At 43.6% G+C, this 18928-nt stretch overlaps 1 protein-coding gene across 4 annotated transcripts in view; it reads left to right on the top strand.

Moving 5' to 3' along the window:
* The window catches only part of LOC139576193 (protein BEAN1-like), a 53675-nt gene that overhangs the window by 11520 nt on the left and 23227 nt on the right, over window positions 1-18928 (top strand). For 2 of the 4 annotated variants that reach the window (XM_071401957.1, XM_071401958.1), the window contains exons 4-5: window positions 16857-17054; window positions 17887-18028. In XM_071401957.1, coding sequence (XP_071258058.1) covers window positions 16857-17054; window positions 17887-18028 — 340 coding nt within the window. Of the gene's footprint in view, window positions 1-6370; window positions 6583-16380; window positions 16596-16856; window positions 17055-17886; window positions 18029-18928 lie in introns of all 4 variants that reach the window. The other 2 variants (XM_071401956.1, XM_071401954.1) reach the window with 2 other exon arrangements.

The following is an 18928-nucleotide window of genomic DNA, read 5'->3' as shown; positions in this document are numbered from 1 at the left end:
GAGGGTGGGGATAAAATACCAAGATGGTTCTGCTTCAGTCTCCTTGTCACAGTAGAAAAAAACATCTATTAAAGGCATTGCAGGTGGCCAGATAGTGGTGGCAGATGTCAGGTGAATTCTCCCTGTGCCTTTTGGAAGGAAGCTATTTTCTTTGCAATTAGGGGCCAAGCTTTCTTAATAGCATCTAATAATTGCAATGGCAAACTGCTGTGGGGTGGAGTGAGTGAGATAGGAGGAGGATGGAGAGAATTGGTCCTTTATGAGTGCCTTTATTCACATTAATTGCTTTAGACATGTTCCTTTAATCGATCACTTTGTCTATGCCTTGTCTATGCCACACCATTTACAGCAAACATGATGAGAATGAATGTGTCTGTGAATACGATGCCTGGAAAATGGCTCCAGAACACTGTCGGCAGAAGAAACATTATTGTGTTCTGGTCTAACACCCCAAGCATCTGTTCCTCCACACATTGCAAAAGCAATGGGATTTCTCAAAGCGGGAAATGTGCTTACACATGCCATACCCAATTCACAGCTGTGGATACAATACGCATAGGTCAGTAGTGCCCTATGGCAAGCCTGCTTCTCCCTATACCCAGCTGTACCCTAGGGCCCAGGTTATAATTTACCCTTGTATTGTGTCACCCATGTATGTTTTAAGTTCCCCAGGGTTTCAGATGAAGGCCTGTAGTGTACAGTATGTTAGGTATGGACATCCGTCTTCCCGTCAGTTGAAAAGTCAGGGCAGATACAGTAGGAGGGATCAGGGGTTATTACATCAACTAGAAGCTGGGGTTATTGGAGCCGCTTTAACCAGATTAAGAGGCTGCAGTGCAGCTTCATCCCGTGGGCTCAGTGTGCCAGCCATGACAGTGAGTGGAATCAAAACAGCCAAATCCCACTGAAATGGGCCCTCCTGACCCACTAAACTCAGAGGTCTGGATAATGCAGGACCAGGCCTCATTTATTTATATTTAACCTTTGTTTATCTAGGCAAGTCAGTTAAGAACATATTCTTATTTACAATGACGGCCTAGGAACAGTGGGTTAACTGCCTTGTTCAGGGGCAGAACGTCAGATTTTTACCTTGTCTGATTAGGGATTCGATCTAGCAGCCTTTCGGTTACTGGCCCAACGCTCTAACCACTAGGCTACCTGCCGCCCCATACCCTGGCTGTCTGTTTGTTTGGGAGGGGCAGCAGCCATGGCCCATACATGCAGGTTTATCCCTGGTACTCCTCTAATCTGGGTTAACTGACATGGGGAGAGCTCTCTTTAAATGGCCGCCCCTCCTCCCAAAGTGTATAATTATCTTAGAGGGATAAAGTGCAGTGAAGTCATGGGCTGTTTACTGTCCTTGACAGTGTTTTAGGACCGTGGTTGTCGAATTTTGGAAAAAGCTGACTATACACACATAGTTTAATAACAATGAATTTGAAATATACTGTAGTTCTGATCAAGAAGCGAAGTTGTATCTAATCGGCTAATGCAATGTTGAATGTCGTATGACCTTGAGCACTAAACCTTTCAGAGGCTTTGTGTGCCTGGAGTAATCAACTGTTCTTCAGAGCTCACTTGAATCACATGGATAATCATGATAACCAAAACCTGTCCCCCGCCCCGCCCCTTTCTGTCTCTAGCATGGCATCACAGTAAACCTGGTCCCCTGAGGAACTCTGTAGATGTGTAGCTTGCTGGCCGCCACGGGCAATCCAAACTGGTTTGATCCAGAATGAGTGCAGCTCAATTATTCACTCACTCCCTTTCGGGGTTCGGTTGTCTAATTCGTCTTTCCATGGATCCCCCTTAGAAGGATCTCCGTATGAAGTTTCCCACCGGCTGGAGCCTCTGGCAGAGCTGGATAAGGACAGGATGCCTGTGCTCTCAGACACCTCTAAGTCGCAGCCAATTATGGCGTAGCGGATGTCTGTTTTGACAGACGTATGCACTTTTCACCATTTCATATCTTCCTGACAGTTTCCACAACAGCTTGGAGTGAAGCAGCTTCCTTTACCTAAATCCACAGAGGCTGAATACTCCACAATATGAATGGAAATAAAGTCAGAGGCTAACCAAACTCAAGAGGACAGTGCATTTTCTTCTTCAATATCTCCTTGTTCTTGTAAAGCCAGGCACGCTGGAGGGAGGCACAGCCAGTCAATGATTTAATCTTGTGATCTTCTATTGAATTAATAGAATCAAAAGGCATCAACTTTCATTCTGCAAGTTCTTCCCTGGTCGCTGTGTTTTGGTGAGCCAATACCTGCCACTGTTAGATAACCCACTTGTAATGATAACAATTTATTCTGAATTGAAGTCTTCCATTTTATGACATGACCTAGCTCTTCTCCTACTTTGAGATATAATCATTTCCTGTAGCTGTTGTGTCATGCTGCTGCTCCTGTGATGTTACTGTTGCATGAGGGACAGACAGTCCCACCCAGGTTTGGCCCTAGATTTGTACAGGAAATGACTCATTCATACCTAACCCCATTAAGCCACTTTAGACTGATGGTGTCTGGACTTCTGGGATAGGAGCACTGTCACACCTCCACCTCAATGGGAGACAAACTAATCACATTTCATTTTCTTGTTTTCACCATGGCAGCCTCAAGGGAATGGTCAGACGCTTTATTTTCCACACCGTTAATGTCTGAATTGGTGAATCAATGGCAGAGCTACAGGGCTCCACTGTTTCAATGGCTCAGTGCTCAACATGTATCTGTGATGGCTCTATGTGTTATTGTCTGTTAAGGGGGATTTTCCCCTTTTCAAACGCTACTCTTCTGAAAAGTGTCCAGTCCAGCAGAAATGGGGTAGGGATTTTGAGTAATTTCAAACTGCTGCCAGGCAGATGAGCAAAAATATCTATTTTAGGATTCATCATGTATCTAATGTGAAATATGCAAAGACCTAATTCCTCTGACTCTAATTCTGTTGCAGTGATGTTGACTGATGGGATTGGGTTAATGGATCTAGAATAGTGAACTATGGTGATGCCGCGACATCACACACATACGCACGCATGCACGCGCACACAACAACAACGGACCTCCTTGTAAAGGAGTAGGGTTGGATGTGGTAGAACACTGGTATAATAGTGATCATCTGTGCCAACCCTTCTGTGGTGTATTAATAGGTGAGCCAGAATGCACAGAGACTTATATCCTCTATGATCCAGTTTGACCCAGATATTCATTCCCCCTCTACGGCTCTGTGACCCACATCCAGTCATATCCAACTTCCCTTCATGTATAATATTGTGGATGGTGTTATGCTGTGAAGGTAGCTGTCTTATAAAGGGCATTGTGCCCAGATACAGTATTGGGTCGCATCTCTGAGACAGATACAGTTCATTTGTTGTTCCATGCAGATGTTACTGTTTTGTATCACCTGTAATCTCAATGAACTGTTTCAATAGAATAAACTGAATAGTTAATGTGTCTTTGCAAAATAGGGGCCACTGCTATCTATCTCTTTCATGCATATCAGTTGGGATCACAGGAGGCTGCTGACGGGAGGACGACTCATAATAATGGCTGGAATGGAATGAATGGAATGGTATCAAACACATGGAAACCACGTGTCTGATATGTTCAATACCATTCCATTGATTCCGTTCCAGCCATTTCTATGAGCCCATCCTGTCCAATTAAGGTGCCACCGACCTCCTGTGGTTGGGATATCGTATGATTGAAGGTGTGACAGGGCCGTTGTGGAAGAGACTGATGTCTATTGTGCTTGTGCTGTTCTGTGGATTGCTTGCTCTCCTTTTTTCGCCAGCCTCTGGGTTTTAGAATCAGATCTCTGGTGCTTTGTCTTACGGCCAGAAAAACAGCCAAGACCATGCAGTAGGCAGGAAATGGGTCACACCATGTATTGTGTAAAACATAAAGCACACTGTGGTTTGCTGTCTTTGTCATATTGAATACAGGGGCTGACGATAACAGAGCTGGGTACACGTGTGTTTGTTCCTATTTCTTCATCGCTCTGTTTTTGTGTACTGTCAATTTGTCTGTGGGTCGTATTTGATTGAGTTTGTGTGTGAGCGAGAGAAAAATAGAGAGAGAGAGAGAGAGATGAAAAAGAGAGAGATGAGAAAGAGAGATGAAAGAGAGAGCGAGATGGGGGAGGGAGAGAGATGAGAAAGAGAGTGTAAAGGAGGGGGATAGGGAGAGGGAGAAAGAGAAAGAGAGCGTGTGGGAAAGAGTGTGTTAGTATTTGTCCCCCTGGAGCTGTTGCTCTGTGCAGTCACAGTGTGCCCTGGCCTGGTCAGCAGCTGTCGTGTCATCCAGACTCCAGCCTGATTCTGATGGCTGTGCTGCAGGATGACCTTGAGCCGCTGAATCAGTCTCATGCTAAATTGATTTGGGAGGGTTGCTGTGGAGATGGTTGCATGGCTGACAGACTGCCCAGTAACAGCAGTCCCATCCCAAGTCACAGTCAGGGAGCAACAGTGACATCTCAGCCCTGGAGGCTCCTTTTAACACTGAATGTGAAAGGAGGGAACATCACTGCGACTATCAGATCCATTATAACCCATCCATCAACCAGCCAGCCAGCCAACTGAGTCTGTCTACCACAGGGTGTGCGAATGACTTCTTACCACCCACTAGTAACATGCAGGCAACGGGTGAAATTCTAAGATATTATCACACACAGAAGCTGTTATATGGACCCGGCATGGCTTGGCTAGTATGTGTGGTATGTTCTTACTATAGTATGTATAAACAGGTGTAGTCAAGATATAGTATCTTAATTTGATCACTCTGTTGTGGCTGAGTGTTTTCTTGCACCTCAGGAAATTCAAATGAGCCTTGTGATAAATACATTCACAGAAAACCAGCAGTTCTCTTTCTTTCTCACTCGCTCAAACGCACCAGACAGAATAAATGCCCTACTACTGTAGGTCCTGCTACTGCGACATTCAAATGTACAAAAATGTATCTGAAATTCGGCCATATACATCAACAACCATAGTTTTATATATCCTGAACAAAAAGACGCAACATACAACAATTTCAATGATTTTACTGAGCTCATATAAGGAAATCAGTCAATTGAAATAAATGAATTAGGCCCTAATCTATGGATTTCACATAACTGTGAATACAGATGCATATCTGTTGGTCACAGATACCTTAAAAATAAGTTAGGGTCTTGGATCAGAAAACCAGCCAGTACTGTATCTGGTGTGACCAGAATGTTGTCCCACTCCTCTTCAATAGCTCTGCGAAGTTGCTGGATATTGGCGGGATCTGGAACATGCAGTTGTACACGTCGATCCAGAGCATCCCAAACTTGCTCAATGGGTGACATGTCTGGTGAGTATGCAGGCCATGGAAGAACTGGGACATTTTCAGCTTCCAGGAATTGTGTACAGATCCTTCTGACATGGGGCCGTTCATTATCATGCTGAAACATGAGGTGATGGCGGCAGATGAATGGCACGACAATGGGCCTCGGGATCTTGTCACGGCATCTCCGTGCATTCAAATTGCCATCGATAAAATGAAATTGTGTTCGTTGTCTGTAACTTAGGCCTGCCCGTACCATAACCCCACCGCAACCATAGGGCACTCTGTTCACAACGTTGACATTAGCAAACCGCTCGCCCACATGACGCCATACACGTGGTCTGCGGTTGTGAGGCCCGGTTGGACGTACTGTCAAATTCTCTAAAATGACGTTGGAGGTGGCTTATAGTAGAGAAATGAACATTTAATTATCTGGCAACAGCTCTTGGGGACATTCCCGCAGTCAGCATGCCAATTGCACACGCCCTCAAAACTTCAGACATCTGTGGCATTATGTTGTGTGACAAAACTGCACATTTTAGAGTGGCCTTTTATTGTCCCCAGCACAAGGTTCTTGATATGCTACACCTGTCAGGTGAATCGATTATCTTGGCAAAGGAGAAATGCTCACTAACAGGGACGTAAACAAATTTGTGCACAGAATTTGAGAGAAATAAGCTTTTTGTGTGAATAGAACATTTCTGGAGTCTTTTATTTCAGCTCATGAAACATGGAACCAACACTTTACATGTTGCGTTCATATTTTTGTTCAGTGTAACTTAATAATAACTGTCACACCCTGACCTTAGAGAGCCTTTTTATTTCTCTATTTGGTTTGGTCAGGGTGTGATTTGGGTGGGCATTCTAGTTTTCTATTTCTTTGTTGGCCGGGTATGGTTCCCAATCAGAGGCAGCTGTCTATCGTTATCTCTGATTGGGAATCATACTTAGGCAGCCTGTTTTCCACCCTAGTTTGTGGGATCTTGTTTTTGCACAGTCTCTGTATAGCCCTGCAGAACTTTACGTTTGTTTGTATTTTATTTATTTTTCTCTCTCTCTCTGTGTTTCAGAATATAAATTATCACGACAAGATAAACACTACATAAAGAGAGACCTAATACAACAACACAGCATGGTAGAAACACAACATGGCAACAACATGGCAGCACCACAACATGGTAGCAGCAAAAAACATGGTACAAACATTATTGGACACAGACAACAGCACAAGGGCAAGAAGGTAGAGACAACAATACATTACACGAAGCAGCCACAACTCTCAGTAAGTGTCCATGATTGAGTCTTTGAATGAAGAGATGTAGATAAAACTGTCCAGCTCGTTCCAGTCGCTAGCTGCAGCAAACTGAAAATAGGAGTGACCTAGGGATGTGTGTGCTTTGGGGACCTTTAACAGAATGTGACTGGCAGAATGGGTGTTGTATGTGGAGAATGAGGGCTGCAGTAGATATCTCAGATAGGGAGGAGTGAGGACTAAGAGGGTTTTATAAATAAGCATCAACCAGTGGGTCTTGGCGCATTGGTGGCAAATCTGTTGGCCGAATGGTAAAGAACCTCTAGCCGCTCGAGTGCACCCTTAGCTGCCGATCTATAAATTACGTCTCCATAATCTAGCATGGGTAGGATGGTCATCTGAATCAGGGTTAGTTTGGCAGCTGGGGTGAAAGAGGAGTGATTACAATAGAGGAAACCACATTTTAACCTTAGCCTGCAGCTTTGATATTTGCTGAGAGAAGGACAGTGTACCATCTAGCCATACTCCCAAGTACTTGTATGAGCTCTAAACCCTCAGGGGTAGTAATCACACCTGTGGGGAGAGGGTCATTCTTCTTACCAAACCACATGACCTTTGTTTTGGAGGTGTTCAGAACAAGGTTAAGGGCAGAGAAAGCTTGTTGGACACTAAGAACGCTTTGTTGTAGAGCGTTTAACACAAAATCCGGGGAGGGGCCAGCTGAGTATAAGACTGTATCATCTGCATATAAATGGATGAGAAAGCTTCCTACTGCCTGAGCTATGTTGTTGATGTAAATTGAGTTGAGGCTCCTGAATTCCTGCTTTCATGTGTCAAAGCCTGCAGTGCCCTGCTCATCAATTACCCATGAGCCCCTGTGTGAGTATCATACCCGCTGCCTGGTCTGGCAGTAGGTGACCGGTAGAGGAGCGAGAGGCTTCGTGCCAGGCCTGCGATCCGGACATCCTTCCTCACTCCACTGGTGATTTGACATGACTGCTTAATGACTACTTCAACCAAGGGCCCAGAATCAGACCTGACGTTTGCTCAATACAACCGGAAGCCGCTCTACTTAGCGCCTGCCGACTGAACTGATCTGCTGCTGCTAACTCACAAACAGACCAGAGAGACAGAGACTACATGTACAGCCCTTCCTTTGTCATCAACAAAACCACATCCTGAAGAAAAACACTTTGTGGGGAGAAGCAGACAAGATTTTTTTCCTTAATTTGATATATTTACCTTTATTTAACTAGGCAAGTCAGTTAAGAACAAATTCTTATTAACAATGATGGCCTACACCAGCTAAATCCAGACAACGCTGGGCCAATTGTGCACCAGCCTATGGGACTCACAATCACATCCAGTTGTGATAGAGCCTGGAATCAAACCAGGATGTGTGTAGTGACGCCTCAAGCACTGAGATGCAATGCATCTGATTTTTGACTGTAACCCCAGTGTTACACTAGTCATACACCCTTATGTTATAGTGATGAGGGAGGGAGGGATCTGTACAGTTACATGTTTGGAGATATTATTTTTTAAGATATATCGTATCTTTTTGACAATATCGCAATATTATTTTTGCTCTAGTTGGCTGCGCAAAAACTCTAGTATTTTTCCTTCATAGCTTGTTCTTCATCTTCTTTTTAAATAGGGAGCCAATTTGTTTTCAACACCCCATGACTGATCAAAACTTGTTTTCCCATGTTTCTCTCTTGTCCGTCTGCAGCAGACATATGGTGAGCAATATGTTTGGAACATCGAATGGCAATAAAATCACAGTATCGCAATAAATATCGTATCAGCACTTAAGTATCGTGATAATATCGTATCGTGAGGTCTCTGGCAATACCAGCCCTATTATGTTATATTATGGACATTGTGTTACCATAGCTAGGGCTGACAGTAGGAAGAGCAGAATCAACAACCTCTGCATCATCCAAACAGTTGCTTTGTGAGAAGGTGTTAAAGTTCACAGTAAGCCATTGTTAAGTAAATGCCAGCAGAAAAGTACCAGTGGCCTGACTTTGGCCCCAAGTGAGAGCAGGTCCGCCGGAGCCATGGCCCAGTGAGACACGGGTGCCGGCCCGCATAGACGGAAACAGAGAAGTCTGAGCCTTTTTGTGTAAAACATTGAGGTAAAATCCTTTTTGGAAATGCACCATGAGTGAACTGCTATGTCTTTGGTCTAGTTTGTACTTTTCAAAAAAGGGCATGGAATGTTACCAGTACACCTGCATTGTGTTTCCAATTATCCCTGGTGCCACTTAGCAACACTTCAAGGTGTACCAGTTGTACATTTTGGCTTTTTGAAGCGCGAGCTACTGCAGTGTGTGCTTTGTAGTGTGGCTAAGATCGATTTCTGCTCAATGAAGCAGGCTCTACCTTACATTAGAAGAATGGATTGCGGGGAAAGCATTTCTAACAGTCTGTGGTGCTTTTCCACGCAGTGCTGTCCATCCCCCAGACTCGTCATACAGGGCCATTTCTTCCCAGTGTCTGTCTTCATAAGACTTCCGCTCACCCTCTCATGGCATTGAAGGAACACATTTGTGATGAGAGGAGAAAAGCTGTCACCCGGGCAGAGACAGGGCAGTCCTTTCGCTCGTCCCCTCCACAGTCCTCTCCTCTTCTCTCACTCTTCTTTATTTGCCTCTCTTTTTTTCTCCTCTTCTTCTTCTCATATGTTGCAGTCTTTTGGTAAGCGCTGTGGACATCTGACATGTTTTCTTGTTACTAGAAGAGGGAAATGGTGTGTGTGTCCCTGCCTGTCGCTTCTGTTATCCCCATGCTTAGTGATGCAACGGGAAGTTATATTACTGCAAACCTTCTAATTTTACAAGTAAACTACCAGAATTGTTGTATCTTTCAATGATTTTATGTAATCTATCGCAAGACATCTAGTGGCCCTTTTTGGTACTTCAGATTTGTACAGGTGTCTGTAAAATAATGCCATTTTTGATTCAATGCTTTTTTCATGAGTTATTTTCGAGCTATTTTCTCTTGGACCATGTGGTCTATCAACTAGAAACTCATGGACAATATGGGACTATAAAAACGTATACTAAATATGAATAAAAACATTTTTGAAGTTATTGAACTATAAATTACCAAAGTTCCGATAGATTGTCATAGATTTTCTGTTAATTACCGAAATTACTGAAGATTCTGGTAGCTTTGGTAAACTACCACTATCTTCACAACCCTACCCGTGCCACATGGGACACACTCAGGGAAATAAGCAAAGAGTTGTGTCACCTATTAAATCAAGTGACAAATCTGTGTGAGTGGGAGTCCCCTGGTAGATCTGTTGCTTGTAGGAGGTAGCAAGGCTTGTGTGACGTAAGACACGGAACTGCCACCTAGTGGTAGTCATTGTTCTGGCCTGGGATATCAGCCTGTCTTCCAGTCCCAGAGTTGTTTATTTCCTGCTCAGAGGATACCTTCGTCTTTGGAGATGAAGTTGGGATTTTGTTGTTATTGAAGCCTATGGGGATTGCTGATTTAAGTCAAAAATAGTCCTTTTCATTCATAATACCAATACATATTGTTAAAGGTGGATGTAGAGCTAGATATTTTCTTCTTTTTAATGTTGTTATATTTCAGAATTGAAATAAATAAATATCGATATCCTTGAGGTCAGAGCAGAAATCAGGCATCTGCAAAATATCTCTGCTCTTCTCTGGCATACAATAGGTTCATCTTCTAGAGGCATGCAAGGTGACATTTGTTGTCCTCGTCACCTTGAGAGAATGCCCACGACGTCAGGGAGGACTGTTATCGTTGAACGCAGGGAGAGGAGTCCTTATCACCCCTCCTTCTATAGGGCCATATCAACATGTTTTACACTCTCTCCACATAGCCATGTACCTCTCGTACTGGGTAATACACATGTAATACGACAGCCTTCATCTTCTCCTCACTCTGCATTCCCTACTGGCCCAGTGACCATCACCATAGATCACACAGGTTGTCACCTGCACAATGTACTCAGTGATGGATGTCCCTTATACATAATCATAGTGCAGTCATCTTCAGTACAATTTTATATATATTATTTATTTTAGTTAACCTTTATTTAACAGTTGCCAAAACACATCCAGACATCCTCTCAGGATCAGACTGACATCTTAATGTTATGGTCCCTCTAGCTTGTATAGAGTCTATAGACTATTTAAAGCAGGCCCTGTCATCGTCTATCAGTATCATAATAGTCACCTTAGATCCAGCAAGGTTTCACGTGGGTAGACACGCATGTGGCCAACTGATGCACCGGATGTGGCCTTGGTGTGTGCCGTACATGTCAGGACAACACAGGCATTAGAGTGATTGTCTTGTATTGAGGTCATACAGGAACTTGCTGTGTGTACTGAATAACTTCGCTGTTACTGCAGTACTGTATGTTTGTCGTGTCCCACTGAATCAGCCTAGTGTCAACATATTGAACACGAGGAACTGCAGTGGACTTCTTCTCACAAGGTTGTACATACCAATGTGATATGTGATAAATATGTTCAAATGGCTACCCGGTAAAGTGTGAATTGGCTTATAAAGAATTGACCAATTGCCATGTGTTCAAAAATGAGCAGCACCTGCTTGGGTTGGTGCTGAAGATGTGTTAATTAGCTATGGTTCGTCTTCTGTGTTAAAACATAAAAAATCACACTGAATTCACACCGAAGTTGTGGTTATCATATCTTAAATCTGTCAGTCGAGGGGGAAAATGAACTTCATAAGATTTTATAGACTTGTTTATATGTGTTATCCGATCTATCCTCTGAGAGAGATAGAGATGCTGGTTACATGTCATTTAATATTGTTTGGTTCGTATCCCACTGTTTTATATTACGCTCCTATAGCAGTGATGCTGTTCAACACTTCTTTATCCTAGCATCTCCTGAGAGTAAAGCCTCTGAGTTCCTCTGTCTAACCAGAATAATGTGCCAGGAAAGATGCCCTCGCTCGGTTTTCTTCTCCCACTCTCTCTGCAGCTGGGGCCAGGCCTGCTAACCCCACAGGGCGCACAAACATCACACAGACACAATTTATAACAATCACCTCTCCCGCTCTCTCTCGCTCCCTGTGCCTCTCCTCACACACACGCACTCTCTCGTTCTCTCTCGCTCTCTCTCTCTCCCTTTTTCTGTCTGTTCCTCTCTCTCACACAATCACACTCACGCACTACCGTTCATATTCCCGGAGTTATCATATTGAGGTTGATACCATCGTACAGTAGACAGTTCCACTGTTTGAGAACACCAAAGTCCTCTGAGAAATATATAGTGTGTACTACTTGGCTTTGTCTGGATTACAAAGCACTTGAGGAGGAACGGAATGATATTGTGAATTTAAATCACTTTATCGATGGGTCTGTTTAATGTTCAACAGAAAGACAGTGCAGGGGTGGCAGGATAGGAGTGGAGTCTTATGGGACCAAACATAAAGACAGTGAGAAATGCTTTCTAATCTTATGAATCTTGACCAGGGAGTACACAGCTGTCATATAAACACAAAGGCACAAGGGGACAGACTACCACTGTTGGCAGTATTATCTGAGCATGAGGAAAGGACATTTGGACTAAATGTGGGCTATAATTATTGTAATCTGTGGTACAAAACTGGAATGAGTCCTGTGGGAGAAAGGGAGGGTGGATGAGAAAGAGAATGGAAAGGGAACGGTGTGTTCAACACCAATGCAAAGTTGAAGAAATAAGGATGAAACGGGAGTGATCGAGAAAAGGGAAGGATATGTTTTTTCATAAAAATATGAGAAATTGAGAAAGAGATTAAGAGAGTCAGGGAGAGAGGGTACATTGATTATATACGGTACGTAGTCCTGGTGTTCTGGACTGGTGTGACCCTCTGCGTCGAGCGGGCTGGCTGTGTGCTCTCTGTGAGGTCCTGTGTCAGGGGCCCAAGGGCAGGTTTGGAGAAGGTCAACAAGACGTACTGCTGCATGGAGGAGCAGCAATCAAACACAATCAAAGTGCTCCGTAGACCCAGGCCCTGACAATACGCCATTCACTCAGCTCAACAGCAGACACGCGCGCTTACGTACACACTTGCTCTCTTTCTGTCTTGCCCTCTCTCACTCTCTCTCACTCTCTCTCTCACTCACTCACTCACTCACTCACTCACTCACTCACTCACTCACTCACACATACAAACAAACCCAGCTTCACCTAAGACATTCTCTGGAGAATCCTCCACAGCACATCCTGTATCATGCACATGGGCAATATGACGTCCCAGACATGTGTCTCCCAATGTGAAGCACAGCCAGCTGGATGACCCAAGGCATCCATGGCGCATTGGCTACAGCACTGGGCCCTGGAAACATGGCCATGTGGCACTCTGCTGCTGCTGGTGCTCTCAGAGATGTCTTTACAGGCACAGCACTGCAAAATGCATCACTTACTGGATAGTAGGACTGAACCCATACTGCTGAATTCAGCACATACTGTATCAGGACTACCAATCACTACTACCAATCGGTAGGTACATGGTGTCAACTAGGAGTTTAGCAGGTGAATTACTTAAACAACAAACTATAATCCGACTCTTAACTATTTGGGCAGTCATGGCCCTCTCCAGTGTGTGAGATTCATGAAGAGCAACAGCGGAAGTTTGCTCAAATTATGTTTCTTAAAGGCCTCTTAATGACAGAGCAAAGGCTAATTAGCACCACTGTTTTGGGCAGTGAAGAATCACACGCTGTATATATATGTATCTCTCTCTCTCTCTCTCTTTCTCACCCTCTCTCTCAATCAGATATCATATCAAATAATACAGTTATTATTCAATAGTGTGTGATTTCAATGCATCACTGATCTAGTGATTGATTTTGATGTCTCTACTCTGCTCATTTATTTTCCCGGCCGCCTTCTTTTAGATTAAACCAATCTTTATAAAGCATCAGCTCGGGGAAAAGAGTGCTGAGAAAGCATTGTGTAAGCAGTCCCGTGAATCATATATAACCATAATGAGTTGCCCTGTAGAATAATCCTATTAACCTACACTGTGATATCGCCCTTTATTGCCCTCAGACCTTTCTCTGCATTAACACTGACCTCAGACTTGTTCCAGATCAGTATTAATGGAAGACTGGACTTTATTTTGACACACCACAGTCACTGTATATCAATTACCTTTAGGATAACTTCACCTCTCCTTTCAATTAGGAGGAGAAACCCTCGGATGGAATTTCCCCCAAACCAATCTATCAATGTATTCATCAATTTAAGAAATCTGTTCATTTATGGTTCTGTAGTGTAAGACACAGCCTGTGGAATCATTATATTTGCATAGCTAGTTCACTCCCAGAGCAACAGGAGAGGAGCAGCAAGTAGTCCCTTGTTTTGATAACATCGTTGTTGCAATGATGTCAATGTGCCCACTAGCCAATCAGGATGCCCAGCAAACCAAAATTGGTTCTGTGAATGTACCCAGAACATTCAATAGGTTTCCCCAAACGTTATAATAACACAAAAACTGTCCAGTTGTGCTGATGATTATACAATGTTTGTATAAAACATTCACCTGATGTTGCAAGAATGTTCCCAAAACAAAATGTTGTTATTACATAACCTGGAAACCTAATAAGAAACTTAGGGTAAAGTTCTGTGGTGGCTGTTACAGATGTTGTGCACAATATTTTAGTGAATGTTAGAACATTCCAAGGATATTTCATAAAACATTAAAAAAAAACATTTTGATATCATAAACATTATTTGAATGTTTTTGGGATGTTATCTTCCTAATGTTAGAACTTAATGGAAATATAATGTTGTGGGAATGTTCCTGGTTTGCTGTGTGGCCACTGCAGGGATGCAGGCAACTACAGTGCCTTTGGAAAGTATTCAGACCCCTTGACTTTCTCCACATTTTGTTATGTTACAGCCTTATTCGAAAATGGATTAAATAAAATACAAATCCTCAGCAATCTACACACCATACCCGATAATGACAAAGCAAAAACAGAAATACCTTATTTACATAAGTATTCAGACCCTTTGTTATCAGACTCGAAATTGAGCTCAGGTGCATCCTTTTTCCATTGATCATCCTTGAGATGTTTCTACAACTTGATTAGAGTCCACCTGTGGTAAATTCATTTGATTGGACATGATTTGGAAAGGCACACGCCTGTCTATATAAGGTCCCACAGTTGACAGTGTATGCCAGAGCAAAAACCAAGCCATGAGGTCGAAGGAATTGTCCGTAGAGCTCCGAAACAGGATTGTGTCTAGGCACAGATCTGGGGAAGGGTACCAAACAATGTCTGCAGCATTGAAGGTCCCCAAGAACACAGTGGCCTCCATCATTCTTAAATGGAAGAAGTTTGGAACCACCAAGACTCTTCCTAGAGCTGGCCACCTAGCCAAACTGAGCAGTCAGGGGAGAAGGGCCTTGGTCAGGGAGGTGACCAAGAACCCAATGGTCACTCTGACAGAGCTCTATAGTTCCTCTGTAGAGATGGGAGAACCCTCCAGAAGAACAACCATCTCTGCAGATCTCTGCAGCACTCCACCAATCAGGCCTTTATGGTAGAGTGGCCAGACGGATGCCACTCCTCAGAAAAAAGGCACATGACAGCCCGCTTGGAGTTTGCCAGAAGACACCTAAAGACTCAGACCATGAGAAACAAGATTCTCTGGTCTGATGAAATCAAGATTGAACTCTTTGGCCTGAATGTAAAGCGTCACGTCTGGAAGAAACCTGGCACCATCCCTACGGTGAAGCATGGTGGTGGCAGCATCATGCTCATGCTATGCAGATGTTTTTCAGCGGCAGGGACTGGGAGACTAGTCAGGATCTAGGCAAAGATGAACGGAGCAAAATACAGAGAGATCCTTGATGAAAACCTGCTCCAGAGCGCTCAGGACCTCAGACTGGGGCGAAGGTTCACCTTCCACCAGGGCAACGACCCTAAGCACACAGCCAAGACAGCGCAGGAGTGGCTTCGGGACAAGTCTCTGAATGACCTTGAGTGGCCCAGCCAGAGCCCGGACTTGAACCCGATTGAACATCTCTGAAGGGACCTGAAAATAGCTGTGCAGCAACTCTCCCCATCCAACCTGACAGAGCTTGAGAGGATCTGCAGAGAAGAATGGGAGAAACTCCCCAAATACAGGTGTGCCAAGCTTGTAGCGTCATACCCAAGAAGACTCACGGCTGTAATCGCTGCCAAAGGTGCTTAAACAAAGTACTGAGTAAAGGGTCTGAATACTTATGTAAATGTGACATTTCAGTTTTTTTTGTTTTTTTATAAATGAGCAACAAAAAAAATTAAAACAGTTTTTGCTTTGTCATTATGGGATATTGTGTGTAGCTTGATGAGGGGGAAAACAATTTAATCAATTTTAGAATAAGGCTGTAACCTAACAAATGTGGAAAAAGTCAACGTATCTGAATACTTTCCGAAGGCACACATAAACAGCGTTACGCAGTAGACTACTCTGCTAGATCTTCAAATCAACACACAATGCTCACTGTGGATTAAAAGATGAACATTGATTGTGATCAACACAAATATTTTATAACCTCAATTATGGCAGGAATTCCTCAGCAGGGAAGAGATGAATAGAGACTAATATGATTAGCATTTAGACAACGGCCTCCTCATAAATAAATTGATTAGATTTCTTGTCTCCTGTTGATGGTCCCCAAAAAGATTTTCAGATGCCAAATGTGGCAAGATAACACTGCAGCTTGTATTATCTCGGCTTGCACTTGGATATTGAATCTGTCTGTGTCACTATCTGTGTGGTGTTATTTGAGTACATTTTATTTATGTTGTGTGCGCTTATTTTGGTTTCCCTCTAGTTCTGATGAAAAGGGTGAAGGGGATTTGAGAAGAGCCACTAATGGCTGAAGTTGGGTTTCTGCCTCCTGAGCTGACATGAAAGAGTTCCACCCCGTGTATTTAAAAATTCTAACGGGTTGAGGATTAAATATTAAACACTGCAGACTTGAGAATCTATTCCTCCGCTGAGGAATGAAAATCTTGGGAGTGTTCCTGACCTGCGGTCCACAGAGAGGTATGTGTATGATGAGAAATATCAGCTTACATGTTTCTCTCCATAGGGTCATGGAGGCAATGTCTCACATTGACATTGCCACAAAGGGTTTGAATGTGTTTTTTATCTCTACTTTCTCTAATTCTCTCACCACTCTCTTCTCTCTATCACCTCCCTCTTCCCCCCTCTTCCTTCTCTCCACACTGTCCCTCTTTTATTCCGTTCTTCCCTGCTTTCTCTTTTCTGTGGCTGGGCCCCACCTGTGGTCTGTGAACTGTGCAGTGAGCTCGAACCAGAGCAGTGCCCATGAGTACCCAGACTGCCGTGATGGGGGCAGCGAGGCCAGCCTGCTGGTGTCACCGCTGGTGGTGGCTGGCATCGTCATCGGCCTGGTGCTCTTCCTGTCCTGCGTTACCATCATCGTGGGCAGCCTGCGCAAAGACAGCCGTCTGCGCAACCCCCACCTGCGGGCCAGCTATGGTGAGTTACAGAGAGTTGTCCATCGATGAGGCCAGTAGGTGTGTTAGAGGCCCGTTCATTTATAAGCTTTAGTTTATCCGTTTTCAGTTGCAAGTGGTTTCATAGGTCTTATTTACAAATCCCTGGGACAAAATGTATGGCCATGAATTTTCTATGCTACTTTTCCCAGAGCTGAATCAGTAGAAGATATCCAGTTCAGTCTTCCAATGAACACATTTCACCCTCATGGCATTAATATGCCACATTTGGCATTCTCCAGAGCTGGCATTTAAACCAACCAGTGCTCTTCTCCTGAAATCTCATCTAAAGGGACCATACTCTGCCTGTGGGGTTGATAACGGAATGGGAAAATAACAAAATATTGCACCAAACTGAATCGCACACACAGCCAAAGCCATGTCTGTGGAAGGCCACTTGGCCCAATGGACTGGGTCCCATTGTCAGTCCACACAGAGACAGCACAAAAAGCTCAAAGAGCATCCTTTGTGTGAGGACGCGGCCCCATTCTCCCTCTGCCTGGCCAAAGGCTGATATACCCAGATTATATCACACTGGCTTCAATCACAGCCCCTCTATCTTCAAGGAGCCACATGCCCTTAGCCTTATGTTTCATAAAATATTCTGACTGCTCCAGTGTAAAAACAGTACAGATAGACTGCAAAAATAAATATTTACTGTAAATCTGCTTATTCAGTTCAATGTAGGATCCCTAAACCATGAGATACATAATTCAGTTGAACTGAGCACAGAGCATATTTACAATCCTGACTGTGCTATAGTTCACTGAGAAAAAAGCTATTGTGTTGTATTAGACTGCCCTGCCTCTCCACAGCTCCGGATGGCTTTTCGTACGGCGGCTCCATCGGGGAGCTGAGGTCAACGTGTATCGAGGAGTTCCCTCCAGCGTTTGACTTTGACTCCTATGTGGAGACTCTATCACAAGTCAATGTGATGTATCCAGACTCCCCGCCTCAGTAAGTCATTTAACTCTACTGTATTACCACCCAAATGGCATTACGATCCTATTCATTCCTTTGGTCACCATCATGGCTAGATAAAGGGAGTTTTTTGATGGTGTATTTGCTGTTATCTTCATACATTGTGATAAATGATGGATGAGTAATGATCATAATCACCACTATGGAGGGTTACCTCTGGGTGATCCCCAGGGTGTGTGTGCGTGTGTGTGTGTGTGTGTTAGGATCTGACTGATAATGAAGCAGGACCATTGTGAAGGGACAAGGTAATGGAATGGAGGGATGGGCTGAGGAATGGAGAGCTGTAGTAAGGAGTAGATGTGAGAAGTGGTTAAGAGCTCTCTAATCAATCTGAAGATCACATTATCATCCACCATAGTGGAGAGCCATAGTTGCTATTATGGGCTTTCTGTACTTAGTGCACTCTTATGGTTATATGATTGAAATGTAAAGGGTTTTGGAATATATCAAATATGTATTTCATTTGCATTCCAGTTTCCATGCGATAGCTGTGGTTCTCTAGCTCAATTAGTAGAGCACAGTGCTTGCAAAGCCAGGATAGTGGGTTCAATTCCTGGGACCACCCGTATGTAAAATGTATGCACGCATGACTCAGTCACTTTGGATAAAAGTGTCTGCTAAATCATAATGTATGTATCATAACTGTGCTGTAAGCCATGCTCACCTTATCAGAAGCAAACAGTTGTGGGGATTGTGCTTGAAGATTTTTTTGAAAGCCTTTTTAGTTTCAATTTGCCAAGATGGCTGTCCTCTACCCTCCTAGTGTAGTCTTTGAAGACATACAGTAAGAAGACAGAAAGAGTAGGAGAGATATGAGAAAGAGAGGAAGAGAAAGAGAAAGAAAGAAGACTCCATTTACACACCAGCCTTACAATT

The sequence above is a fragment of the Salvelinus alpinus genome, chromosome 5 (assembly GCF_045679555.1).
Source record: "Salvelinus alpinus chromosome 5, SLU_Salpinus.1, whole genome shotgun sequence".
NCBI lineage: Eukaryota > Metazoa > Chordata > Actinopteri > Salmoniformes > Salmonidae > Salvelinus > Salvelinus alpinus.
This window is presented reverse-complemented; position numbering and strand designations above follow the sequence as displayed.